Source organism: Hypanus sabinus, chromosome 21, assembly GCF_030144855.1.
Source record: "Hypanus sabinus isolate sHypSab1 chromosome 21, sHypSab1.hap1, whole genome shotgun sequence".
Classification (NCBI taxonomy): domain Eukaryota; kingdom Metazoa; phylum Chordata; class Chondrichthyes; order Myliobatiformes; family Dasyatidae; genus Hypanus; species Hypanus sabinus.
The window spans coordinates 66,277,870-66,303,849 of record NC_082726.1 but is presented as its reverse complement, the minus strand read 5'-3'; the positions used below and the strand labels follow the sequence as shown (position 1 = coordinate 66,303,849).

Below are 25,980 nucleotides of genomic sequence, written 5' to 3'. Positions count from 1 at the left end.
GGGCACAAAGTAGCCCCCTCCTTTTTGAGAATCGCACGATCACTATTAGGTCAATTCAGGAGACCCAGGAAATGAGAGAAATACATGCAGAATCCACAAAGAGTTTGGAATGTGTCCTGGCCTCCGAAAGGTGGAACCATTGATAACGGCTATTGTCTCTTGGAGACAGAATTGTGTATTGAATACTGTACGATGCATCAAAGCCCCCAGGCAATGAACCGAGGGGGAGGTTGGTGGAGGTATTGCATCATCCCAACCTGATTGACATCAGTGAGTCAGGATAAAAGAGTGTCTGTGGGAACAGCCCCTCAGACGCAGCAGAAGAAACGCTAGAACTCCTGTAACAGCGTAATAGCGAAAGCCGGTGGAAAAGCCCACGTGCGTCCTTTTCCATTTGCCTCGGAATTGGTGGGTCTTTACCATGGAAGCACGGCTTTAGCTAAACACAAAGGGGAAATCAGTTCCCCAACGACTCTCGAAGGATTGACATCATAAAAGGAATGGGCAAGTTAAACCTCCGTCTTTCTCTCCAACCAAAAAGCTGCAGCTTGAATGAGCTTGAGTGACTTTTATATTTCCATCAGACAATACATTATCCCCTAGACAACGACAGAGCTATTTCTTATTGATTATTATTATACCTGCGCTTTTAGATTTAGTATTGACGATGTATATTATCTGTACGTTTGCATTGATATTATTTTTGTGTATTTTATCAATAAACGCTGTTAAAAATAGTACCATCAGACTTCAACGGACCTCTCTATCTTTGCTGGTAAGTGACCCGGTTATGGGGTACGTAACATTACAATGTGATCTAAATTAATTACAATCATAAAACACAAAATAATTGATTGCATAGTATTCACCCCTTTCAAGTCAGTATTTAGTAGATGCACCTTAGGCAGCAATTACAGCCTTGAGTCTGTGTGGATAGGTCTCCAACAGCTTTGCACATCTGGACACTACAATTTTTCCCCTTTCTTCTTTACAAAACTGCTCAGGCCCTGTCAGATTGCATGGGAATTGTGAGTGAACAGCCCTTTGCAAGTCCAGCTACAAATTATCAGTAGATTGAGGTCTGCACTCTGACTTGGCCACTCCAGGACATTAACTTGTTTATATCTATGTTTTTAAGCCATTCCTGCATAGCTTTGGCTTTATGCCTGGGGTCATTGTCTTGCTGGAAAACAACTGTCCCAAAGTCACAGTTCTCTTGCAGACTGCATCAAGTTTTCCTCCAGGATTTCCCTGTACTTTGCTGCATTCATTTTACCCTCTACCTTCACAAGCCTTCCAGGGCCTTCTGCAGTGAAGCATCCCCACAGTGTGATGCAGCCACCACCGTGCTTCACGATAGGGATGGTGTGATTTTGATTATGTGCAGTGCTTATGCCTAGCAGTTTATCCTGATGGCCAAAAGCTCAACTTTGGTTTCATCAGACCATAGAATCTTCTTTCAGCTGACTTCAGTCTCCTACGTGCCTTCTGGCAAAGTCTAGCTGAGATTTCATGTGAGTTTTTTCAACAGTGGCTTTCTCTTTGCCACTCTCCCATAAAGCTGTGACTGGCAAAGCACCCAGGCAACAGTTGTATGTGCAGTCTCTCCCATCTCAGCCACTGAAGCTTGTAACTCCTCCAGAGTAGTCATAGATCTCTTGGTGGCCTCTCTCACTGGTCCTCTTCTTGCACAGTCACTCAGTTTTTGAGGACAGCCTGCTCCAGGCAGATTTACATCTGTGCCGTATTTTTTCCATTTCTTGATGATTGACTTAACTGTACCCTAAGGGATATTCAGTGACTTGGAAATGTTCTTGTATCTAATTACCAAACTGTGCTTTTCAATACTCTTCTCGTGGAGTTCTTCTGTCTTCATGGTGTAGCTTTTGCCAGGATACTGGCTCACCAGCAGTTAAATCAGTTTAAAACAACCCTTTGTTTCAGGATTGCCTGTCTGTCACCAAGAATCAAAAACTCTCCTTCTGTGCACATTTTAATGAGATTATAATCCCATTTTGAATTTAGTTCCTGTTGCTTCATATGAGAATTACACAATTGTTTCTCCCTGACGTTCTCTGAAATAGTTAATAGACATACAGCAATAATCCAGGAAGTTGGGTGTTACAGAAATAAGGAAGAATTTGAGCACGTATTTTCTCCTTCTCCTTCAGGCTAAAGCAATGGATCATAAGAGAGGTGAGACAAATATCTAAACGTGGGAACCTGTGTCCTGATGAAGGGTCTAAATCTGGAAAATAGATTGCTTATTCCGTTCTGATCTGCTGAGTTCCTCCAGCATTTTGGGTGTGTGTGTGTGTGTGTGTGTACGTTTTGCTCCATATTTCTTGGGTTTAAGATAAGACTGCGAATGTAGTGCATTTGGACTTTAGGACGACTTCTGTTAAGGTTACACACAAGATATTGTTCAGGAAGACCATTATTATTATTATTATTATTATTAAAATAAGACTGGGGGGGAATATACCTAGATGACTGAGGATTAGTGATGGATCGGAAATAGAGCAGGGATTAAGGGACACTTTTGATTGAGAAACCGGGAATGCTGCAGAGACTGGTGCTGGATGAATGAACCGGATGAGGGGACTACAGTAACACACACAACATGCTGGAGGAAGTCTGCAGGCCAGGCAGCATCTATGGAAAAGAGTAAACAGTCCATATTTTAGGCCCTTCTTCAGGACTGAGAGGGAAGGAGGGGGGAGTTGCCTGAATTAAAAGTGGGGGGAATGGGATGAAGGTAACTGGAAGGGGATAGAAGAAGCCAGGTGGGTAAGGAAGTTCAAGAGCTGGAGAAAAAGGAATCTGATAGGAGAAGAGAGTGAGAAATGGAAGGAAGGGAAGGAGGGGGAAGGGCACAGGGGGAAGTAATAGGCAGGCAAGAAGAAGTAACTGGTCTGAATGGGGAATGAAGAGGGGTGGGGTGGGGTGGGAATTTTGTTCACCAGAAGGAGAAATCGATATTCATACCATCAGTTTGGAGGGTGGACAGATGGAATATAAGGTGTTGCTCCTCCACCCTGAGGGCGGCCTCATCCTGGCACAAGAGGAGGCCATGCATCAACACGTCAGCATGGGAATGGGAATTAAAATATTTAGCTACCAGGACACCCCGCTTGTGACAGATGGTGTGGGGGTTTCTGATAAAGCATGCCCCCAATTTACCACGGGTCTCACCAATGTAGAAGAGGCTGCACCGGGAGCCCTGGACACAATAGACAACCCCAGCAGGCTGTCGGGCGGAGTGTTGTCTCCCCTGGAAGGACTGTTTGGGGCTCTGAATGGAGGTGAGGGAGGAGGTGAATGAGCAGGTATACCCATTCACCTCCGCCCTCACCTCCATTCAGAGCTTGCAGGGATAAGTGCCTGTAGGGAGATTAGTGAGGAAGGATGAATGGACAAGGGAGTTGCGGGAGAGTGAAGAGGATCGTGAAGAGAGTGGGTAAAGATATGTTTAGTGCTAGGGTCCTTTCGGAGATGGAGGAAGTTGCGGAGGATAATACGTTGGATGTGGAGGCTGATGGGTTGCTCAGTAATATTATTATTATGACAGTGGTGGCACAGAAGTATGGAAAATGAGGGGGATAAGGGAGAGGGCAGCAACAACAGTTGAGTGAGGGAAATCATGTTCTTTAAAGAGGGAGGACATCAATGGAAAGCCACATCCTGAGAACAGATGTGGCAAAGGTGAAGAAGCTGAGAAAAGGGAATAGCATTTCCACAGGAGATAGGCTGGGAAGAGCTATAGTCCAGATAACAATGGGAATCAGCAGGTTTATAAAAGATGCCGCTTAACAGTTTGTCTTCTGCGATTGAGACAGAGAGATCAAGAAAGGGGAAGCATGTGTCAGAGATGGCCCAATTGAACTTAAGGACAGAGGGGACAGGTTAGAGGCAAAATTGATGAAATTGGCGAGCTTGGCATGTGTACTTGAGCTAGAGCTGTCCGTGTGTTGACAGACAGAGCTGTGAGTCAGTGTGGGTTGTAAAGTGCAGGCATGTAGAGACAGACAGGGAAATGCCAGTCTTGCGGTGAAAGAGCTAATCTATTAGAAAGTCAGAACCTGTTTCCCAGGGCACCAATAGCAAACATCAGAGGGCATACGTACAAAATTAAGGGAGGGAAGTTTAGGGGAGACATCCAGGGGTAAGTTTTTTACACAGAGGGTTGTGAGTGCCTGGAATGACTTGCCAGGGATGGTGGTGGAGGCTAAAACATTAGGGGTATTTAAGAGCCTCATGGACAGGCACATGGATGAAAGAAAAATGGAGGGTTATGGGGTAGTGTGGGTTTAGTACTTTTTTTAAGGATTATATGGGTCGGCACAACATGGAGGGCTGAAGGGCCTGTACTGTGCTGTAGTGTTCTGTGGTTCTATGGTTCTATTGCGTGCTTTAAATGTACCTTATGCAAAATGTCAATCTTCTGGAATATATTTTATTATTTGTTAATTTATTTGTGATAATATTACTTTATGTGTTGTGTGTGTGTTGTGCACCTTTCTCCGGAGGAACATTGTTTCATTTAGCTATATACATGTGCACAGTTGAATGACAATAAACTTGAAGTTGAGCTTAATACAAGTGGAACGGCGAGTATTTTTAAATGGGGAAATACTGAAAGGAGTTGTTGCTCTGAAGGACCTGCACGTGAAATCACTGACAATTAACTTGTATCTGCAGCAAAAGATTTTAAAGATTAGCTTTACTTGTCACATGTACAATAAAACATAAAATACAATATGTCATTTGCATCACATCAAATCAGTGAGGATTGTGGTGGGAGGTAAGAAGTAGGGGGCAGGATGAAGCTGTAGGTAATGAAATGTGATTGTGGTAAACTATGTATACCTGTCTGGACACGCCCCTCTGCTGACTGCTCCTGTGGCTCCTCCCACTGACCCCTGTGTAAAGGTGATTGGAGGCACTGCTCCCCCCTCAGTCTCCGAGATGCTGTGCTCTGTTTTGCTGCTAATAAAAGCCTATCGTTGCTGCTAATAAAAGCCTATAAAAGGCTGGACTTTGACTAGCCCCATGACGGACCTGTTAATTAGAACGTAGAACATGGCAATGGTTGAATAGAGACCGATTTCTCAAGACAGCCATGCTTAGAATGATTCTCCACTGTTAGAGTTAAATCTGATAGTATGGTCAAGTATTTCCCATATCTAGAGTTAGGCTGTAAATATAGGGGTGCATTCCAAATTGATTACACCTTCTTCCCAAATGTCAGTCTAGAACACAGAAACAGTAGAACGGTACACCACATTCCAAGCAGTTATCCGTCTGTGTATAACAAAATGCCTCAATAATCTCCTTTCACATTTCCTTCTCCCACTATGAATGCCCTCCATTAATTGACATTTCCATTCTGAGGCTCATTCTACTCACCTATGCTTCTCATAATGTGATACACTGCTGTCATTTGCCCCTCAGCTTCTGACACTCCAGAGATAACATTCCAAGTGTGTCCAACCTCTCATACACTCTAGTTTAGTCACCGTTGTGGTACACAACTTCTGCACCCTCTCCAAAGCCTCCACTTCCTCCTGTAAAGGCACAACCAGAACTACAAGCAATTTTCCAAATGTGGCCTCACCAAAGTCTGAATTTATCTATTTAAATCAAAGGATATTTGTGACCTTGGATGGACACTTGACAAAGTCCTTTGACCTTTCAGACCATTGCCATGCGAGGCCTGTGTACCCAGTTTCAGGGTCAGGGGTGGTTTAGACTGGTGCCCTGTGGGTGACTCTGTAGTACACTACATGACTGCATTATGCACCTGCACTAGAGGAAGATTGTTGTCTTTTGTCTACCCAAATGTTCTTAAGGAACCTTTCCGAGTTGTAAGTAGAGGAAATTAGATAGAACACAGGTCAGAAATAATAGATGTAAAAGGCCCCAGTGAGATGGGGAGGGAGATTTGGAGCTTTGCTTGGGGTGGGATGCAGAGAGGTTAAGCACCAGAAGATAGTTTGGGACAAGGATGGATCTCTAATCCTTAAATTGCCAGCTTCCCCCAGAACCATCCTTACGGATTTGATTTGACGCAAGTATGTTTAGTGCACATGTGACAAATAAAGCTAACCTTTATCTTTAAGCATGTTGGGTATGCATTACCCAGTTTGCACTCAAACACCCTCAGGTGTGGACGTATCACACTCTCAGGGGTCTGGAGCTAGTTCAGTGTCCTAGTAATACTTGTGAATACAGAAAAATTAATGAATTAGGAAATTTGATTAGATCCTTTGTGTGGCTCATTGAACCACAAGGAAGACATTTTAACCTATATTCTAATTGCCCGAATAATTACCATGGTGGCTATGTTGTAACTCATTTAACATTTTTGTATTGTAGATTATTTCACAACAAAAGCATCTGCCAATGGAACATCCAAGGATGGTGATGAAATTGGTGAGTATCCTCAGTCTACCCGCTCACTTTCCTCTTCACCTGATTTCACCCGCCAGCTTGTACTCCTTCCCCTCTCCCCTCCTTCTTATTCTGCCTTCCTGTCCTGATGAAGAGTCACATGCTAAAAGGTTGATTGTTTATTCTCCTCCATGGATGCAGCCTGGCCTGCCGAGTTCCTCTGGCATTATCTTTGTGTGTTGCTCAGGATTTCCAGCATCTGCACAATCTCTTGTGTTCACATCTTTGATCTGTCTTTCCCACTATACTCCCTCCAGCCTGAGTTCACTTTTTTTTTCCTTTTTTTTGTGATTTATTTTTTATTGAATTTCATCATCAAACAAACATTTCCATAAGATGTATTTCAGACATTATACATATATATCATATAATCATATATATCACAAATCTCCACAAAAAAATTTATCTGGGGTATACACTTATAGAAAAGAGCGGAAAGAAAAAACAAGCAAAAGGAAAAACTATGTACAAGTAGGGAGTGATCTTTTTTTACAACATATTCATTGATTTGTGAGAATAAAATCAGGCCTATGAGGCATTCACCTTTCAGGGTAGTAGATTATCTGTACCTGAATGCTTAACTTTTTTTCTTGGCAAATCTTCCTCTTCCAGTTCTGTCAAGGGAATATCTGCTATTAGAATCCCTCCATGCTTCTGAAAGGCCACAGCCCAAACCTTTTCCTATTCATTCAAATCTAATTAAATTCAATATTTTCTAATTTTGCTTTGAAAATTGTGAGTGGAACTGTGACATGGTCAAAGATGGAAACATTCCCTTGTAGACAAACTGCAATCCTTCACATCCAATGAAATTCCTCCTGAAACATTCCAGTGCAGGAAACAGAGCAAATTCCCACAAACAATGTTGTGGACATGTCCAGACATTCTGAGATTTTATATCTTTTGAAGAGGAAATTCTGTCCCCAGGACGGCAGAAGAAATTCCACTTTACCTCAGTAATAGGCCACTGAGGAATGTGGTAGAACAGAGAGATTTGCGAACACAGATTCAAAGTTCTTTGAAAGTGCGTCACAGGTAGATAGTGTCATTAAGAATGCCTTTGGCACACTGGCCTTCATAAATCACAATATTGAGCACAGGAGTTGGGATGTTATATTGAAGTTGTTAAAGACTTTGGTGAGACCTAATTTGGAGCGTTGTGTGCAGTTCTGGTCACCAACCTACCAGAAAGTTATCAATAAACAATACATACAACATGCTGGAGGAACTCAGTGGGTCAAGCACCATCCATGGAAATGAACTGTTGACATTTTGGGTTGAGACCCTTCTTCAGGAGTGGAAGGAAAGGGAAATATACTGGATATCAATAAGACTGAAAGAGTGCAGAGAAGTTTGACAAGGATGTTGTCAGGACTTGAGGACTTAAGTATTGGAAAAGGCCGAATAGAGTTCGGACTTTATTCTTTGGAGCGCAGCAGAATGAGGAGAGATTTAATAGAGGTATACAAAATTATGATGGGAATAATAAGGTAAATGCAAGCAGGCTTTTTCCACTGAGGTTGTATGAGATTAGAACTAGAGGTCATAGGTTCAGAGGGAAAGGTGTGAAATATTTAAGGGGAACATGAGGGAGGAAGATCTTCACACAGAGGGTGGTGTGTGTGGAATGAGCTGCCAGTACTAGTGGTTGATGCGGATTTAATTTCAACATTAAAGAGAAGTTTGGATAAGTACATGCAAGGGGGGGTATGGAGGGTATCAGGTGCAGGGAGATGGGACTAGGCAGAAAATTAATTCAGCATGGACTGGATAGGCTGCTTCTGTACTGTAATGTTCTATTATATATGTACATATATGTCACCACATAGAACCAAGATTCATTTTCCTGCAGGCATACCCAGCAAATCTATAGAACAGTAACTAAAACCAGGATCAATGAAAGATTAGCCGGAGTGCAGAAGACATGAAACTGTGAAAATGCAAACATAAATAAATAATGAGAACATGAGGTAATGAGATAACGAGTGCTTAAAGTGAGATCATTGGTTGTAGGACCATCTCAGTGGATGGTGAAGAGCCTGATGGTTCAAGGGTAGTAACTGTTCCTGAAACGGGTGCTGCGAGTCCTGAGGCTCTTGTGCCTTCTGCCTGCTGGCGGCAGCAAGCAAAGAGCGTATAAGCACACATCACAACAGTGGTATGCAGGAGAGCACCTCTGAACGTAGAGCACATTAAAGTTTGAAGTGGGTGGTCTACAGAGACCACTCAGTGGCCACTTTATTAGGTACAGGAGGTACAGAATGAAGTGGCCACAATCACAAGCTTTCTCCTTGTTGAGAAGTATCCTGGTTATGCAGTTGCAGATAGCTGCAAGTGTTTTGTTGTGACAAAGTGCTGAATTGTGAGGTCAAACATGTCAGTGTGATTGGAGAATCGGCACCCCCTCATCATTCATCATCTCTCTGCTCTTTTCTAGAAATGAAGTATGCCTTGATGGGAGCTGGAATAGGAATATTTCTAGTTGTCTCATTTGTCTTGGTTAAGATTTACATGATTAAAAAACACATCTATGAAAATGAGTTATCAGGTAAGATTGCAAATAATTAAAGACACGCGACAGAATAAATTAATTCAGACACTTGTAAACATCAGTTTTTGGGGCTTTTTCCAGCAATGGGAGCGTGTATGTTGTTTTATTCCTTACCCTCAAACTGTTACTCGCTGTGTCCCTCCATCCCATGGAGGGAGAAGTAAGTCTCTTCCCTCACCCTGGAACTGTCACTCCCTGTGTCCCTCTGTCCTACAGAGGGAGGAGTAAGTCTCTCCCCTCACCCTCAGAACTGTCACTCCCTGTGTCCCTCTGTCCTACAGAGGGAGGAGTAAATCTCTCCCCCCACCCTCAGAACTGTCACTCCCTGTGTCCCTCTGTCCTACAGAGGGAGGAGTAAATCTTTCCCCCCACCCTCAGAACTGTCACTCCCTGTGTCCCTCTGTCCTACAGAGGGAGGAGTAAGTCTCTCCCCTCACCCTCAGAACTGTCACTCCCTGTGTCCCTCTGTCCTACAGAGGGAGGAGTAAATCTCTCCCCCCACCCTCAGAACTGTCACTCCCTGTGTCCCTCTGTCTCTCACCACAACAGCAATATCTATTATTTAATTTAGCGATACTGCACAGCGCAGGCCCTTTCAGTCCGCTGAACCAGCATCCCACCTATTTAACCCCTGACTTATCGCAGGACAATTTACAATGACAAATTAACCTACTAACACTACATCTGTGGAAGGAAACTGGAGCCTACCAGAGGTTCACAGGGAGAGCATACAAACTCCTTACAAGCAGTGCTGAAATTAAACTCCAAACTCGATAACTTCATGAGATGTAATAGTGTCATATAACCACTACGCCCAATATCCTGAATCTCCATTTGAAAATCAAAGCCACGAATGTGTGAGCCAAGCAATCAGGGAACATCCTGACAGCTATTTAAAAATGAACACATGCAGAAACAGATCGATTCAAACAAATCTACTCTTGTAGATCAGTGCATTGGCCAGTCTGCTCTGGGAGTGTGGTGAGCAGTTTTGGGCCCTTTATCTAATAAAAGATGTACTGGCATTGGAGAGGGTCCAAAGGAGGTTCACAAAAATGATTCTGGGACTGAAAGGGTTAATGTATGAGGTGGTTTGATCGCTCTGGGCTGTGCTCACTGGAGTTCAGAAGAGTGAAGGTGGATCTCATTGAAATGTATCAAATATTGAGAGGCCTAGATAGAGTGGATAGGGAGAGGATGTTTCCTTATGTGGGGGAGTCCAGGAATAGAAGGACATCCCTTTAGAACAGAGATGAGAAAGTATTTCTTTAGCCAGAGGACAGTGAACGTGTGGAATTCATTGCCACAGATGGCTGTGGAGGCCAAGTCATTGGATATATTTAAAGCAGAGGTTGAAAGATTCTTGATAAGTCAGGGTGTCAAAGGTTATGGGGAGAAGGCAGGAGAACGGGGCTGAGAGGGATAATAAATCAGACACGATGGAATGGCAAGGCAAACTCGATGGGCTCCAATGTCTTGTGCAAATCAGCACATATTTCAGATCATTTAAATTCAACCTGTTCAGGCTCCTTTCAACAGGTTTAATTTGGTGAACTAAGAAAAACAGTTCTGAATATTCTCCCATCTCATCTCACTCAGAAGAAAGTAAAACTGAGAGACATCAGTATAGTTCTACATATTTATCAATAAATAATGTGCCTCCATTTTATAAAACTCACATTCATTGAAGATTAATATTTAACATTACAAGTTGTGTAAAACTGCACTCCCACCGAGGTGACAGCGTTTTATTATTTGTGGATAATCACCAGAGATTCTGCAGACATAGGAACCCAGAATTCCTTTCCGTGGATGCTGCCTGGCCTCCTGAGTTCCTGCAGCATTCTGTGTGTGTTAGGATTCTTATTAACACCCGTTGTCCGAGTTTGAACCTAAATTTGCATGGGTTTTAGTCAATTGATTTGCCCACAGGTTGAAAGTTTCGGCCAAATTAATATTGTTCAATCACAAGAGTATAACCGTGCTTTGAGTCAGTGCTCCTCGTTCCGTGTTCAGAGACCAATATATCACAGATAAAGGTCCCTTTGTCTAGCGAGTCCTCAACAACCCCCCATTTACACCAATCATTGAGTCAAACAGCATGGAAACTGGCCATTCACATCTAAGCTAGTCATTTCTGTCTGCATTTGGCCCATATCCCTCTAAACCTTTTCGATTTATCGACCTGTCCAATCCCATTTCTTCCTGAACAATCTGGCATTAATCTTTTGTTTACCTTGGGTGAACTACCAGAAGAATGGTTCACATTGTTACCTTACTCAGAGAGGGCCTTAGGGGTAAGTCAGTGAGTTTTGCGGCTTCCCCACCCTCTGAAGGGGAAAAAAAAATTTCCACTTGTGTTCCCCTCACTCTTGAGCCCAAAATTTCAAACTGATAAAATCAAAATTTCAAATCGACTATGGACGGCATGGTAGTGTAGAGTAGTGCTTTACTGTCCCAGCACCAGGGTTCAGTCCATGCTGTTAACCGTAAGGAGTTTGTATGTTTTCCCTGTCCGGGTGTCCCAGTTTCCTCCCACCTTCCAAAGACATGCAGGTTAGTAGGCTCATTGGTCTCATGGTTGCAACTGGGTGGTGTGGACTTGTTGAGCAAGAAGGGCCTATTACCGTGATATATCTCTAAATAAAAATGAAAAATTAAAATCCCATGTTATTCTCACATTCCTATCAACTCCTCCTTCCACTACCTCCCCACAGCACTGGGAGCAATTCCACATTGCTGGGATGTGGGAGGTGCTGGGGAATATACAAATTCCACACAAGCAGCACCCAACGTCAGGGTCAAGAGTCCAGAGGAGGTTCACGAGGATGATTCCAGATATGAAGGGGTTAACATGTGAGGAGTGACTGACTGTTTTTGTCCTGTACTCACAGGAATTTAGAAGAATGCTGGGGGGATCTCATTAAAACCTACCAAATGTTGAAAGGACTAGAAGGTTGATAGAGAGAGGATGTTTCCTCTGGGGGGTATCCAGAACTAGAGGGCACAGCCTCAAAATTGAAGGGAGGGTGACCTTTCAGGGCAGAAGTAAGGAGGAATGTGTTTTAGCCAGAGAGTGGTGAATCTGTGGAATGCTCCGCTACAGACTGCAGTGGCGGTCAAGTCTGTGGGTATATTTGAAGTGGAAGTTGATGGATTCCTGATTGGTCGGGTATCGAGGGATATAGTGACAGGGCAGATGCATGAGGTTGACTGGGACCAGCCATGATGAAATGGTGAAGTGGATTCAATGGTCTGAATAGCTAATTCTACTCCTGTGTCTTAGATCTCATGGTCTTATGTTCTCTACACATGCACATTGTTCTCTCTCTCTCTCTGCAATGTGAATACACCAGTTAAAGCCATCTCCCGCGTGCATGCCTTTATTTAATATATATGTAGTTGTGCACAGACACAATAGGCAGAATATGGAAAGATCTGCATAGATTGAATGTGGATAAGATATTTCCATTAGTGAGGGAGTTCAGGACCGGAGGGCACAGCCTCAGAATAAAGGGACATCCCTTTAAAACAGAGATGAAGATGAATTTTGTCAGCCAGAGTGAGGTGTATGAGTGGAACTTTTGTCACAGAATGTTGCAGAGGTCATGTTATGTGATATATTTCAGGCAGACATTGATGGGCTGTTGTAGGTAAGAGGGTTAAGGTTTACAGAGAAAAGACGGGACAATGGGCTTGGAAGAAACATCAGACGTGATTGAATGGTGGAGCAGACTTGATGAGTCAAGTGGCCTAAGCCTGTTCCTATATCTTATAGTCTCAGGTCTAATGTTTTAATCACATAGTGGTTAGCATGACACTGCTGCAGCTCAGGGCATTCTGGAGTTCACAGTTCGATTCCAGTGCCATCTGTAAGCCGTGTAAACATTCTCCCTGGGAACCATGTGTGTTTCCTCCCAGTTTGTAGGTTAATTGGTCATTGTAAATTGTCTTGTGATTAGATTAGGGTTAAATAGGCGGGTTGCTGGGCGGTGCAGTTTATTGGGTTGCTGGGTTGCGGGTTGCTGGGCGGTGCAGAACCTGTTTTACACTGCATCTCTAAGTAACTAATTCACACCAACATACCAAAGCAATTGCTGAGATGCTATCTATCTCTTACAGATCCTCCATCCAGGCAAAGCCAGTCATTAAGGTAAGCAGTGGAAATTTCCTCAAGATCTTGCCCAGAAATTAGTCTGTAAGCATATTTCTTTTACACCACGTAGCCTCAGTGGTAAATTGAAGCACTCTGTAATGGCAGTTGGAGATTTGTTAAAGTTTCACATGGTCTGTGATCTCTCCAGCTCCTCACTTGTCCGACATTTTGACATTTGGAGGAGCCCAGAAAGGATCAGTTCTATCCCATGGCCTACCTTAGGTTGACATGAGTGTCCCACATGTGAAATGCACCATTGATAGAACTTCAGGAGCTTCAGCTCATGATGTTATGTTGACCTTTTAACCTGCTCTAAGATCAATGTAATCTCCCTTCCCACATAACCCTCCATTGTCCTGTCATCCATGTGATCACCTAAGAGTTTCTTAAATGTCCCTAATGTATCTGCCTCCACCACCATCCCTGGCAGTGTGTCTCACACTCACCAATCTCTGTGTTAAAAACATAACTATGACATGCCCCCATACTTTCCTCCAATTACTTTAAAATTATGTCCCTCATATTTAGCCATTTTTACCTTGGGAAAAGAGTCTGGCTATCCATTTAATTTATGCCTCTTATCATCTTGTACACCTCCATCAAGTCACCTCTCATTCTCCTGTGCTTTGAAGAGAAAAAGCCCTAGCCTACTCAACCAATCTTCATAAGACATGCTGTCTAGCCTAGCTCTGGTAAACCTCCTCTACATTCGCTCTAACACTTCTACACCCTTCCTATAATGAGGCAATCAGGAGTGAACACAATATCCCAAGTCTGGTTTCAGCATCAGAATCAGGTTTAATATTGCCAGCATATGTCATGAAATTTGATAACTTTATGTCAGCAGTGCATAAAATACTTGATAAGTAAAACTGTTACATTAAGTATATATATATTATTAAATACATAAGTTAAAATAAGCAGTGCTAAAAACTAGAAATAAAAAAGTAGTGAGATGGTGTTCAAGGATTCAAAGTCCATTTAGAGATTGGATGGCAGAGGGGAAGGAGCTGTTCCTGAATCACTGAGTGTGTGTCTTCAGGCTTCTGTACATCCTTCCCAGTGGTAACAATGAGAAAAGTTTATTTCCTGGGTGGTGGGGGTCCTCAATGATGGACAGCCTCCCTAGGGCACTGCTGGTTGAAGATGTATTGGAAACTACATAGGCTAGTACCCATGATGGAGCTGAATGATTTTACAACTTATTTCAATCTTGTGCAGTAGCTGCTATCCCACCCCTGCATATCAGATGGTGATGCAAAGGGTGTTTCATATGTGAGCTTGCTAAAGCATTGATTAAAGAGGATCTACCTTCACAGCCCCCTGGTGCTATGAAACTCCTGGTTAAATGACATAACGTGCCTTTTATGGTGGCTCTTCCTCAGGCCCAGAACCTTGCCCTCCTTCCATGTGCCATGAACACACTATTCCCATCCACAACCTCAAGATCAACCCTTATCCCAGACAGACAGACAGACAGACAGACAGACATACTTTATTGATCCCGAGGGAAATTGGGTTTCGTTATAGCCGCACCAACCAAGAATAGTGAAGAAATACAGCAATATAAAACCATAAATGATTAAATAATAATGAGTTAATCATACCAAGTGGAAATAAGTCCAGGACCAGCCTATTGGCTCAGGGTATCTGACACTCCTAGGGAGGTTGTAAAGTTTGATGGCCACAGGTAGGAATGACTTCCTATGACGCTCAGTGTTACATCTTGGTGAATGCTTATCAGAACACCCCGTTCCCATCCTTAATGTGGTGCCTCCACCCTTGAAGTCCTGATCTCAGTTGATGACTTGCCTCTCCTGGGCGGTCAGCTACAGGACCTCCCATTTGGCTGAGCTACATTGACAATGAGTGGAAGAGTGGAAAGCAGCCCCAATGTGCCTGATATGTTAGAATAGAGGAACGTGCCTTTAGATCAGAAATGGGGGAGGAATTTCTTTTGCCATACGTTGGTGAATCTATGGAATTCATTGCTATAGGCAGCTGTGCAGGCCAAGTCATTGGGGGTGTTTAAGGTGGAGGTTGACAGGTTCTTCATTAGTAAAGGTATCAAAGATTATGGAGAGAAGGCGGGAAAATGGGGTTGAGAGGGGTAATAAATCAGCCATGATGGTATGGCGGAGAGGAATCGATGGGCCAAATGGCATAATTCTGTCCCTACACCTTTAAGGTCTAATCTTATATACTTAGAGATTAGCTTTATTTGTCACATGTACATCAAAACATACAGTAAAATTAGTAATTTGTGTCATCATTTGCGATGTTCTTTGGGCAGCCTGCAATTGCCACCATGTTTCTGGCATCGTGATAACATGCCCACGGCCTACTGACCCTAACCTGTATGTCTTTGGAATTTGTGGAGAAACAAACTGCCCAGAGGAAACACACACAGTCACAGGCAGAACACGTAAACTCCTTACAGGCAGTGGTGGGAACTGGATCTCGATCACCGACGGTGTTACCTATTACATCAGTTAGTCGGGTCATTGGTCACACGAGTATAACTGGGTGGCATCAACTCTTTGGGCCAGAAGGGCTTGTTACCATGCTGCAGCTCCAAAATAAATAGTAAATAGTTATGTGGATTGTGCTATCTTATGTATTTATATTCATTCTTTTTTTATTATTGTGTTCTTTTTTTCATTGTGTTTTTTTTTGTGTGCTGCATTGGATCTGGAGTAACAATTATTTTGTTCTCCTTATCACCTGTGTACTGGAAAGGACATTAAACAATCCTGAATCTTGAAACTTGAAACAACTTAAAGTATGATTTGATGAACCCCTTCACACCACCAACCAGCACTACTTTACCATTTCATGTCAGAGTCACCTTAGGTTACAGATACTCCTGTGCCTAGTGTCACTTTATGGACAATCAATCTATGTATATTAGCTAACTTATATATTTATGTGTACGGGAAATGACATGAATCAATCTTGAATCTTGATCCTGATCCTGACTCAAAGGCATGGAACACAGCAGCAATGACACCCAAGTTTCAGGATCTTCACTAACTATATTTTAGCAAATACCCACTGTTGTAATTGAAATTTCAATTTTTTGTTGGACTTGCGGATAATCATTTTATTCCATAATAAGGACACAAAACGTTGAGTTTGTGTCTTCAGACTCCTGTACTTCCTCCCTGATGGTAGCAATGAGAAGAGAGCATGTCCTGGGTAATGGGATGCTTGATGATGGATGCTGCCTTTTTGAGGCATCACCTTTTGAAAATGTCCTCGATGTTGGGGATGCCAGTGCCCATGATGGAGCCAGAGGTGATGACAAAGTTGAGAGGTATTTACAAGTCAGGGCACTGAGTAACTTTGTTGGGAGATTGTAAGTTGTGGAGATCTCATGTTTCTACCTTTGTATTTTGATCTCTTGAGAGACTCCCTGTTAGGCAATATTGTATAAGAAAGAGGTAGTGGAGGATTTGGTAGGAATCCTCAATCCTCTGAGGTAGAGGAGAATGTCCTGCCCTTTCAGCTTAGCAGACACAGCAGAGAGTGCATGTGGAGCTGGGCCTTATGGCTTCCCAAATGAGCAATCTCTACAACATAATATATCGGGAACACACTCACTCTACACTGTATAAGACAGCACAGCAGATTACACGCTGTAAGATCCAAACACAGCAATGACCAAAAAAGCTGTTAGAGAGTTGGCTGAGGAATGAATCACTGCCAGAACAGCTAGAGAGAACAAGACTGACCTGAAACTCCAACAATTCCTGACCCCACACTGCCCCACAGACGCTGCTTAACACTCTGAAATCCTCTGTTCACCATCTCCAGTCCAGCTCCAGCTCCAGGTTTCACCATCTGCAGTCTCCCATGTCTCCAGCTTGGAAATCTCCTCTCTCCATATCAGGTCTGTCTGGGTCCAGCATGTAATGCACAGCAGCACCTCTAATTTCTTAGAAGTCTGTGATGATTAGGCAAGTCGTCTAAAACTTTGACGAACTTCTCTAGATGCATCCTGAAGAGTGTACCAAATGGCCGCACCATGACTTGGTGTGGAAACACCAATCCAGGAATGGAAAATCCTACAAAAAGTGATGGATACAGCCCAGTCTGTCATAATAAAGCCCTGCTCACCATTGAGCACATCTACATGGAGCGCTGTTCAGGAGACCAGCAACCACCTTCTTGATGTTGTCATCAGGAGGAAGGTACAGGATCCTCAGGACTCACACCACCAGGTTCAGAAACAGTTGTCACCCCTCAACCATCAGGCTCTTGAACTAGGGGATAACTTCACTCAGCTTCACTTGGTCCATTTCTGAAATGTTCCCACAAACTATGGACTCACTTTCAATGACTCTTCATCTCATGTTCTTGGTATTTATTCCTTTTTGTTTTTTTGATTTTTTTACTGCAGTTTGTTGTTTTGTGCACATTGGTTGTCTGTCCAGCTTGTGTGTATGTGTGTTTTGTCATTGGTTTCTTTGTATTTTCTGTGATTGCCTGGAAGATGAAGATCTGGGGTGTGTGTGTGTGTGTGTGTGTGTGTGTGTGTGTGTGTGTGTGTGTGTGTGTGTGTGTGTGTGTGTGTGTGTGTGTGTGTGTGTGTGTGTGTGTGTGTGTGTGTGTGTGTGTGTGTGTGTGTGTGTGTGTGTAGATAGATAATAAATGTATTTTGAACTTTGAAATCTATAAATGGAGAGACAGTGTTTCATTGCATCCACTTGCGAAGGTTGTTGAGGTTCCTGATTTAACGCCTCAGCTAAAACAAGGTTTCCTCAATAATGCAATATTTCCTCAATACAGTGGTTACATGAGCAATGGGATTTCAGACTGTCTCTGAACTTTAATCTGAAAAAGCTGACGGTCTTCCAACTGAGCTACTGACTTCCAGCTGAGGAAGTCTTGAGCAATAGTTGTGAGAGATGTTTCTGAGGTTACAACAAATGTGACAGAGAACCTCCTCCAGGAAGTTATCACTTATTTCTGTAGCCTCTACTTTCGGGAACTTACCACGTGAAGGAGAATTGTACAAATTGCAACAGACTTGAAGTTGAAGAGTTAAGAGTGACTGGTAAAGTGTGTGGCAGCAAGATTATTAATGAGGAAGCAGTGAGTTCCCTCCGGGGCAGGAAATGAATGCAATGGTTTCAGTATAGCTGGCAGAGCTGCCCGAAAAAATGCAGCAATGAAATTTCAATTTATTCTGCAGCTTTCGTTAGTCAATGACTATCTTTGTTTATTTTCTCAACTTTATAATGCAAGATGCATTCATGTAATCCGGTCACTAGGCTGTCAGGATGGGAAACAGTTTCCTCCCCCAGGCTGTGAGGCTACCGAACTCCCTGCCACCACCCAGGTCTCACCATGTCTGAAGCGCCAGTCGTGTAATGTTGTTTACTTTCGAACTTTATTATTTGTTATTATTTGATAAGTATCTTATGGATAGGGGAATCAAGGGACACGGGGACAAGGCAGGAACCGGGTATTGATAGTAGATGATCAGCCATGATCTCAGAATGGTGGTGCAGGCTCGAAGGGCCGAATGGTCTACTTCTGCACCTATTGTCTATTGTTATTTTATTTGTGGTAATATTACTTTATGTAAACTCAAGAAAGTCTGCCGTTGCTGGAAATCCAGGACAACACAGACAAAATGCTGGAGAAACTCAGCAGGTCAGGCAGCACCTATGGAGAGGAAGAAGGAGCCAAGACCCTTCATCAGGACTGGAAAGGAAGTGGGGGAAGATGCCAGAATAAAAAGGTGGGAGGAGGGGAAGGAGGCTAGCTGAAAGGTGACAGATGAAGCCAGGTGAGTGGGAAAAGTCAAAGGTTGGAGAAGGAAGAATCTGATAGGAGAGGAGAGTGTAGCATAGGAGAAAGGGAAGGATGAAGTGATAGGCAAATGAGAAACGGTAAAAGGCCAGTGTGGGGAATAGAGGAAGAGGGAGGAGGAGGGAATTTCTTTTAACCAGAAGGAGAGATTAACTTTCATCCAATATTACTTATGTGTTGTGTGTGAGTTATATGTACTGTGTTGCACACCTTGATCCAAACAAACATTGTTTCACTTGGCAATATGCATGTATATGGTTGAAATGACAATAAACTTGAACTTGATTACTGGAGTATCAGATTTCACAGAATTTCAACTGACAGAGATATCAGGCTAATTGACCAGCACTACAACAGTCAGTGTCATAGATCTATACAGCATAAAAACAGGCCTACCATAACAGCCAGGTTGTCTACCTGATCAAGTCACATCAGCCTGCATTTGGTCCATAGTATCAATGACACACACAATCTAGGCCTTGCTCTCTTCTCATTGCTGCCATCGGGAAGGAAGTACAGGAGCCTTGGATTCCACATCATCAAGTTCTGGAACAGTTATTAACTCTCAACCATCGAGACAAGTCAAGTCAGAATACTGTTTAGTGCCTTTTAACTATATACATGTATACCATCAAATGAGGAAATGCTTCTCTGGACCAGGGTGTAAAGCAGTAAACATAACATACAAATAACACACAGTAATTTATGAAAGTAAGGATAAAATCTACAGATGAGTCACACATAAATAAACAAAGTGCAGAAAATAAATATTGTCAGGTATAGAACAGATTAACCAGTGACACTTTGAATGCAATGTGGCTGAGTCTGGGGAATAAGCCTGACTGTTTTTGCTTTTATGCATCGGTCTCCTGCCTGATGGTAGAATGTCAAAGAGGATGCTGGATGGATGGGTGGGATCCTTGATAGTACTAATGGCTTGGTGTACACAGAGTTCCTGTTAAATGGTCCCAATGAATGGTAAGGAGACACCAATGATCTCACAGTCCTTCAAAGAGACCCAGTCTGATGCTCGGCTGCTCCCATACCAGATGGAGACGGAGCTTGTCAGAATGCCCTCAATGGTGCTCCTGTAAATCACAGTTAAGATGGGAGGGGGAGCCTTGCTTACCTCAATCTCCTTAGGAAGTGGAGGTGCTGCTGTGTCTTCTTGTTCATGATGGTGATATTAAGGGACCAGGTGAGGCATCTATGATGTGATCTCCCAGGAACTGTGCACTTAACTCTCTCTACGGAGGAGCAATGTATTTGCAGAGGGGGATGGCTCATCTGCACCTTCCTGAAGTCTTTGGTCTTGTCCGTATTCAGACTTGGGTTGCTCTCCTCACACCAGTCCACCAGCTGCTCCATTTCCTGTCTGTACTCCAACTCATCATCATTGTGGCCGACCACTGTTGTGTCAATTGCAAACTTGGTGACATGGTTTGAGCTGAATCCTGTGACACAGTCATACGTCAGCAGTGGGCTGAGCACACAACTCTGGGGAGTGCCAATGCTCAGTGTACTGGGACTCAGACTCCTGAACCATCGTGGGCAACTTCACTCACCCCAATACTGAAGTAATTCCACAACCTATGAACTCTCTTTCAAGGACTCTACAACTCATGTTCTCAGAAATAATTATTTTTATTATTATTATAAAAATCTTACAACTTTTTTTCTCAGTCAAGCACATGGGCATAGCCAAGCTCACTCATTTTAAATTACTGGGAAATTTGGTGTTTAGTATCGTGGCTTTCTGAAGATTTACTTAGATATTGCTAATTGCTTAAAGCTATTGTGTAGTGACTTCGGGATGATTCCAGTTGTAGATATTACTATTGGAACAATATATAGCCTGTTCATGTTCCATAGTCTTTCAATTTCCTCTTTTAATTCAACACATTTCTGTTTCTTTCATATTGATTTCTGTAAGTTATGTGCATTTGGAATGGTAACATCTATAACGTAAATTGTTCCTGCTTGTTTATCCTGTATTATAATATCCGGACAGTGATTGTGGATTGTCCTCTCTGTAGTAACCGATCAGTCATAATATAATTTGTGCTATTCTGACTCTAAAACTGGATCAGGCTTGTATTTATCTTAAGGTATGATTTCTTTTATGAGTTTGTATTTTAAAGCAAGATTTTGATCAATGATGCTGTGTAAGTTTGAGTTAAACTGATTTAGGATCTTGTTAAGTGTTGGATTGTTTCTGGTTTTTTTGCGTTCTCTACATTTATCATCTTGAATTTGTTCTTTTTTTGTTACGTATTTTTGTTATTTTTTTGTGTTAACCACCTGGTCCTGTATTGTCACAAGGAAACCTTCTGTTTCTGGGAAGAGGTCTCCCACTCTGAGCCAGGCGTTCACATTTATTCTGCTCAGATTGTGGGATGTCTTCCATGGAGGGTCACGTTCTATCACTGGTTAAGCTTTTCTTCTACAGGAACAATGTCTTTATTTTTCTGGGTTGGACTTTCATTTAATTTTAGTGGTGTGTACATCTTATCAGAATTGCATATGCCTGTGTGGAGTGCTGAATTCTGATTTTGTTGATTAAAGTATATCCTAAGAAGTTGTATCTGACTTTTGTGTGGACTTTTAATGTCTGTTTTTCCTCTTCCTCCTTCTGTCCTAGGTAGTGTTAATACGTGTGCATTTGAATGTATATAATGTATTTTGAAATTTGTTATTTCGGTCAGTTATTATTATTATATTTTGTACTTACATAGTTCATCTTCTTTTGCATATTGGTTGTTTGTCAGTCTGTGTGTAATTTTGCTTTGATTCTATTGTATTTCTTTGTGCTATTGTGAATGGCTGCAAGAAAACAAATCTCAGGGTTGTATATGGTGGTATATACTTACTTTGTTAATAAATTTACTTTGAACTTTGAATATCCTCCTAAACCCTTCAACCTCTAACACATGGGATTCTGCAAATGCTGGAAAGTTTGAGCATCACACAAACTTCATCAGGTCAGGCAGCATCCAGCAAGTAACTGGTGATGAAAGAGTTCTGATAAAGGCACACTGCACAACTCATTCTGAGATTCAATTTTTCTGGGTTCAAGTGATTCAAATCCTGTACACTAAAGAGAATCATGCACCTGGGCAGTTTTGGAAACAATTTGGCATCAGGTTATTGTCCAAAAATTAAAGCATAACTACTAAAATGATAAAATTAAAAGCAGATGAACAAATTGACAGCTTCACCAGGAAAGCTGCAGGTACATCATAAAATATTTACAGATCATTCCTACTTATCATCAATATTAAATAATTTGTAAGTCGAAGCTAACTCCCCTGAGAAAATTCCTCCACAAACATTGCAGACAGATAATTGATAATTTTGTTCTCTATAGCCCTGTGTCACAAGCAGCATTTTGTGAATTTTGTGAAGTTTTGAAGGTCATTTTGACAGTTAACGGTATCATATAAATGCATTAGTCATATCTCGGAAGGAATCAATATTGGAATAAAGTAATGAAGGGAAAATAATGGGTAAATTGGTAGAGATTTGGGAGAAATGTGATTGATCTGGAAGTCAGGAAGAAGTGCAAATGGAAATTTGTAAATGGAGTAAAGTGTGTTGCACTCTTTAGTGTGGGCATGCAAATAAAATAAAGATTAACTTTAGCTTCTATTCCCCACTGTGGACTCTTACCTCTTCTCACCTGCTTATCACCTCCCCATGGTGCCCCTCATCCTTCCCTTTCTCCTATGGTCCACTCTCCTCTCCTATCAGAATCTTTCCTCTTTAGCTCTTTACCTTCCCACCCACCTGGCTTCACCTATCAACTTCCCTCCTTTCCCTCCCTCTACCTTTTTATCCTAACATCTTCCCCCTTCCATTCCAGTCCTGATGAAGGGTCTTAGCCCAAAGCATTGACTGTTTGCCTGACCTCCAGAGTTTTGTGTATTTTGTTTAATTTTCCCATTGGTAAATGTCCCTGAACAGAACGGAAAGGTCACAGAGTCACTGCTGACCGCAGAGACTGGGGACAAGAGTCTAGGCTGATTCTTCAGCACAGAATTCTGGGATCACGGCACAGTCAGGCATGTTCAGTTTCAGCTACACCTGCCCGCATCTCCGGCACCAGCCTACCCGCCATCAAGGACATATACACAGAAAGTTTCCAGGAAAGAGCCTGTGGCATCATAAAGGATCCCATCAACCCTGCTCATGGACTGTTTGTCCCACTCCCATCAGGGAGGAGGCTACGTACATAACCATGCCAAGAACACCACAGTCAGGAACAGTTCCTTTCCCCAAGCAGTAAGTCTGATCAACAGCTGCACCCAGCAGCTCCACCACTGTCAGTCGCCATACGTGAACCCGAGCATCACTTTATGGACGTACAATCAATCTGCATTATAGAAGCGCTCATGTATTTATATTTATTGTGTGTTTTTTTAGTATTATCATTATGTTTGTTATCTTCTATGTTCTTTTTGTGCGGCATCAGATCTGGAGAAACAATTATTTTGTTCACTTTACACTTGTGTGGAGGAAGTGACATTAAACAATCTTGAATTTTGAAGAACTGTGGGCTCCTCTGCTCTCTCAGCTGAACCGAAACTATTCTGTAGCATTAATTGGAAAAACAGGGACATTCTTTGAAATGATAGAAAATTTATCATTGATGGATGTTGATGACGATTTGAGGGGCTGAATGGCCTATTCCAGATTCTTCTATTCCTTATGTCAGAGTCAGGAAGTCATCGAGTCATACAACAAGGAAACAGGCCATTCAGCCCAAGGGGTCCATGTCTAGCAACATTCCCACTTAAGCGAGTCCCATTTGACTACATATCGCCCATATCCCTCTAAATCTTTTCTCTCCATTTACTTTTTAAATGTTGTGAATGAAATTAAGATTAAGATTAGCTTTACTTGCCATCTGTATGTCGAAACATATAGTGAAATGCATAATTTGTGTCAAGTCACATCAGTGAAGATTGTGCAAGTGCTGCACTCTTCTGCACCAATGTAACATGCTTTAAAATAATAATATTTTCTATTTCAGAGAAGAGAGACACAGAATTGCCTAGAACCGAAAGTCACAGGAGCAGTGAGTGGGCTGTAAGCTTGGACAGCTGCTTCGCTGAAGAAGAGATGTTTGTGTTTGCAGTTACCACTTGGGACAAGTTTGGATCCATTTCTGGATATTACATGGAATACACAATTTATTTAGTATTGAAATAAGATCTTTAGTTTATCCCAGCACTAACATTCAGCTCCATGCTACCTTTCCCCAGTGAATTCTGTCAGCAGAACCATCCATTCCTGCCTCTATGATATCCTTACCGAGATTCCGTTTATCCCATTTAATTTGGTACTTCTTGTAGTACCCTGCCCATCTTCACTCACTGGATAAACAAAGTGCTTAGTTTTCTAATGGATTTGTTAGGCTTGATACTGATTTTTTTTATTAGATTTTTTATTTTTTTAACTTTTTTGTTGAATAATGTAGTATTCATGTTACATGAAACTTAGCACTTTTAATCTTAAACTGCGGTCACACCATGCCGTTAGACTGCCTCTTGAAGCAAATGTTGACCACAGCCCACTGGCCCATACCAGCTGTCTCGATTCTGGTACCTGTGGCCATTAAAGTATTTGCACAGGCAGATTCCTATCAATTGTAACAGATGTTGTAAATAGTATTAGGAAAGTGCACAAACAAGTAGATTTAGGATGTATCTCAAATGTTCACACTCACACAGTAATTTTGCGTGGTTCCTCATTTTCAAAGATCTTGTGTCCTTTCCAACAGTGCAAGCCTGTAAGGAAGGATCATTCCTAATCACCAGCTCCCATAGCTGCAGACTGCTGTCAGTGCCGGTGACCAGCAGAAATGCAGGACAATACTCTTGTGAAACATACGTTCAAATGCACATGCAGCAAGCTGATATTGTGTGCAATAATTCAGAGTACGAGCACCAGCACAGAGCAGACGGGGCTGGATGTCTCAATCCTGTGCTGTAAATCTCATGTCATTCCAAGCAGCCCCACTCTAAACTGCATTACAGCCATGCAACATCTTGACTGTGTGCTGCTAATATTTAGTAGCTTTGTAGTTATTTCAGGAGATTGTATAAACCAGAACCTTGTTGTTTTGTTGCTAAACATGGCAATATCCTCTTTTTTACTGTGTGTTTTGAGTCATATGTGTTCTGTGTCTGTAAAATTAATAGGTATAATTAATAAATTGTTAGTTGCAAATTTATAAAATCGGCCGACTTCTGAATGGTGAGCAGCTGGACGTGAAATTCCTCTATTCAAGTACTCTTCTCCATCCGGTTCTAATTTCCCTCCAGGCCTGATGGCCTCCTGTCAGTCCCGATCTCTCAGTCCCTCTGCAAGTTTCAATCTTCCTTTGCAGCTTTTCCTGCCCATGTTGCATTTTGTTTACAACAAACTAAATGTGCTCACCAAAAAGCACATTTCCTCGTTTGATCCCAATCAAAAGCAATTAGAAAGCTACGATCCTAATTTATGTTATTATTTTCAGCCAGAAACCTCTGTAACCACGAGGATAGTCATGGTAGAATCAAGTTACACTTAACGGCCACTTTATTAGGTATACCTGTACTCTTGCTCAATGGTGAAAATATCTAATCAGCCAATCACATAGCAGCAACTCAATGCATAAAAAACATGCAGACATGATCAAAAGGTTCAGTTGTGGGTCAGACCAAACATCAGAGTGGGGAAGAAATGTGATCTAAGTGATTTTAATCATGGAATGGTTGTTGGTGCCAGAGGTGGGTGATTTGCGCATCTCAGAATCCACTGGGATTTTCACACACAACAGTTTCTAGAGTTTACAGAGAATGGTGCGAAAAACAAAAAAAAATCTTCAGAGCATCAGACTGGTTCAAGTTGACAGGAAGGCGACAGTAACTCAGGCTACATCCGCACTAGACCGGATAATTTTCAAAATGCTGGTTTCGCTTAAGAACGATAGGCATCCACACTATGCATTTTTGAA

General features: G+C 42.2%; 1 protein-coding gene across 2 annotated transcripts in view; it reads left to right on the top strand.

Moving 5' to 3' along the window:
• The window catches only part of LOC132379153 (transmembrane protein 273-like), a 45,441-nt gene extending 19,970 nt beyond the window's left edge, over positions 1–25,471 (top strand). The window contains exons 1-5 of one of the 2 annotated variants that reach the window (XM_059946778.1): positions 2,106–2,196; positions 6,379–6,435; positions 8,891–9,001; positions 13,127–13,157; positions 24,013–25,470. In XM_059946778.1, coding sequence (XP_059802761.1) covers positions 2,181–2,196; positions 6,379–6,435; positions 8,891–9,001; positions 13,127–13,157; positions 24,013–24,037 — 240 coding nt within the window. In that variant the 5' untranslated portion in view covers positions 2,106–2,180 and the 3' untranslated portion in view covers positions 24,038–25,470. Of the gene's footprint in view, positions 1–2,105; positions 2,197–6,378; positions 6,436–8,890; positions 9,002–13,126; positions 13,158–24,012 lie in introns of those variants that run through there. The other variant, XM_059946777.1, reaches the window with a different exon arrangement.
• The last annotated feature ends 509 nt before the right edge of the window (positions 25,472–25,980 follow it).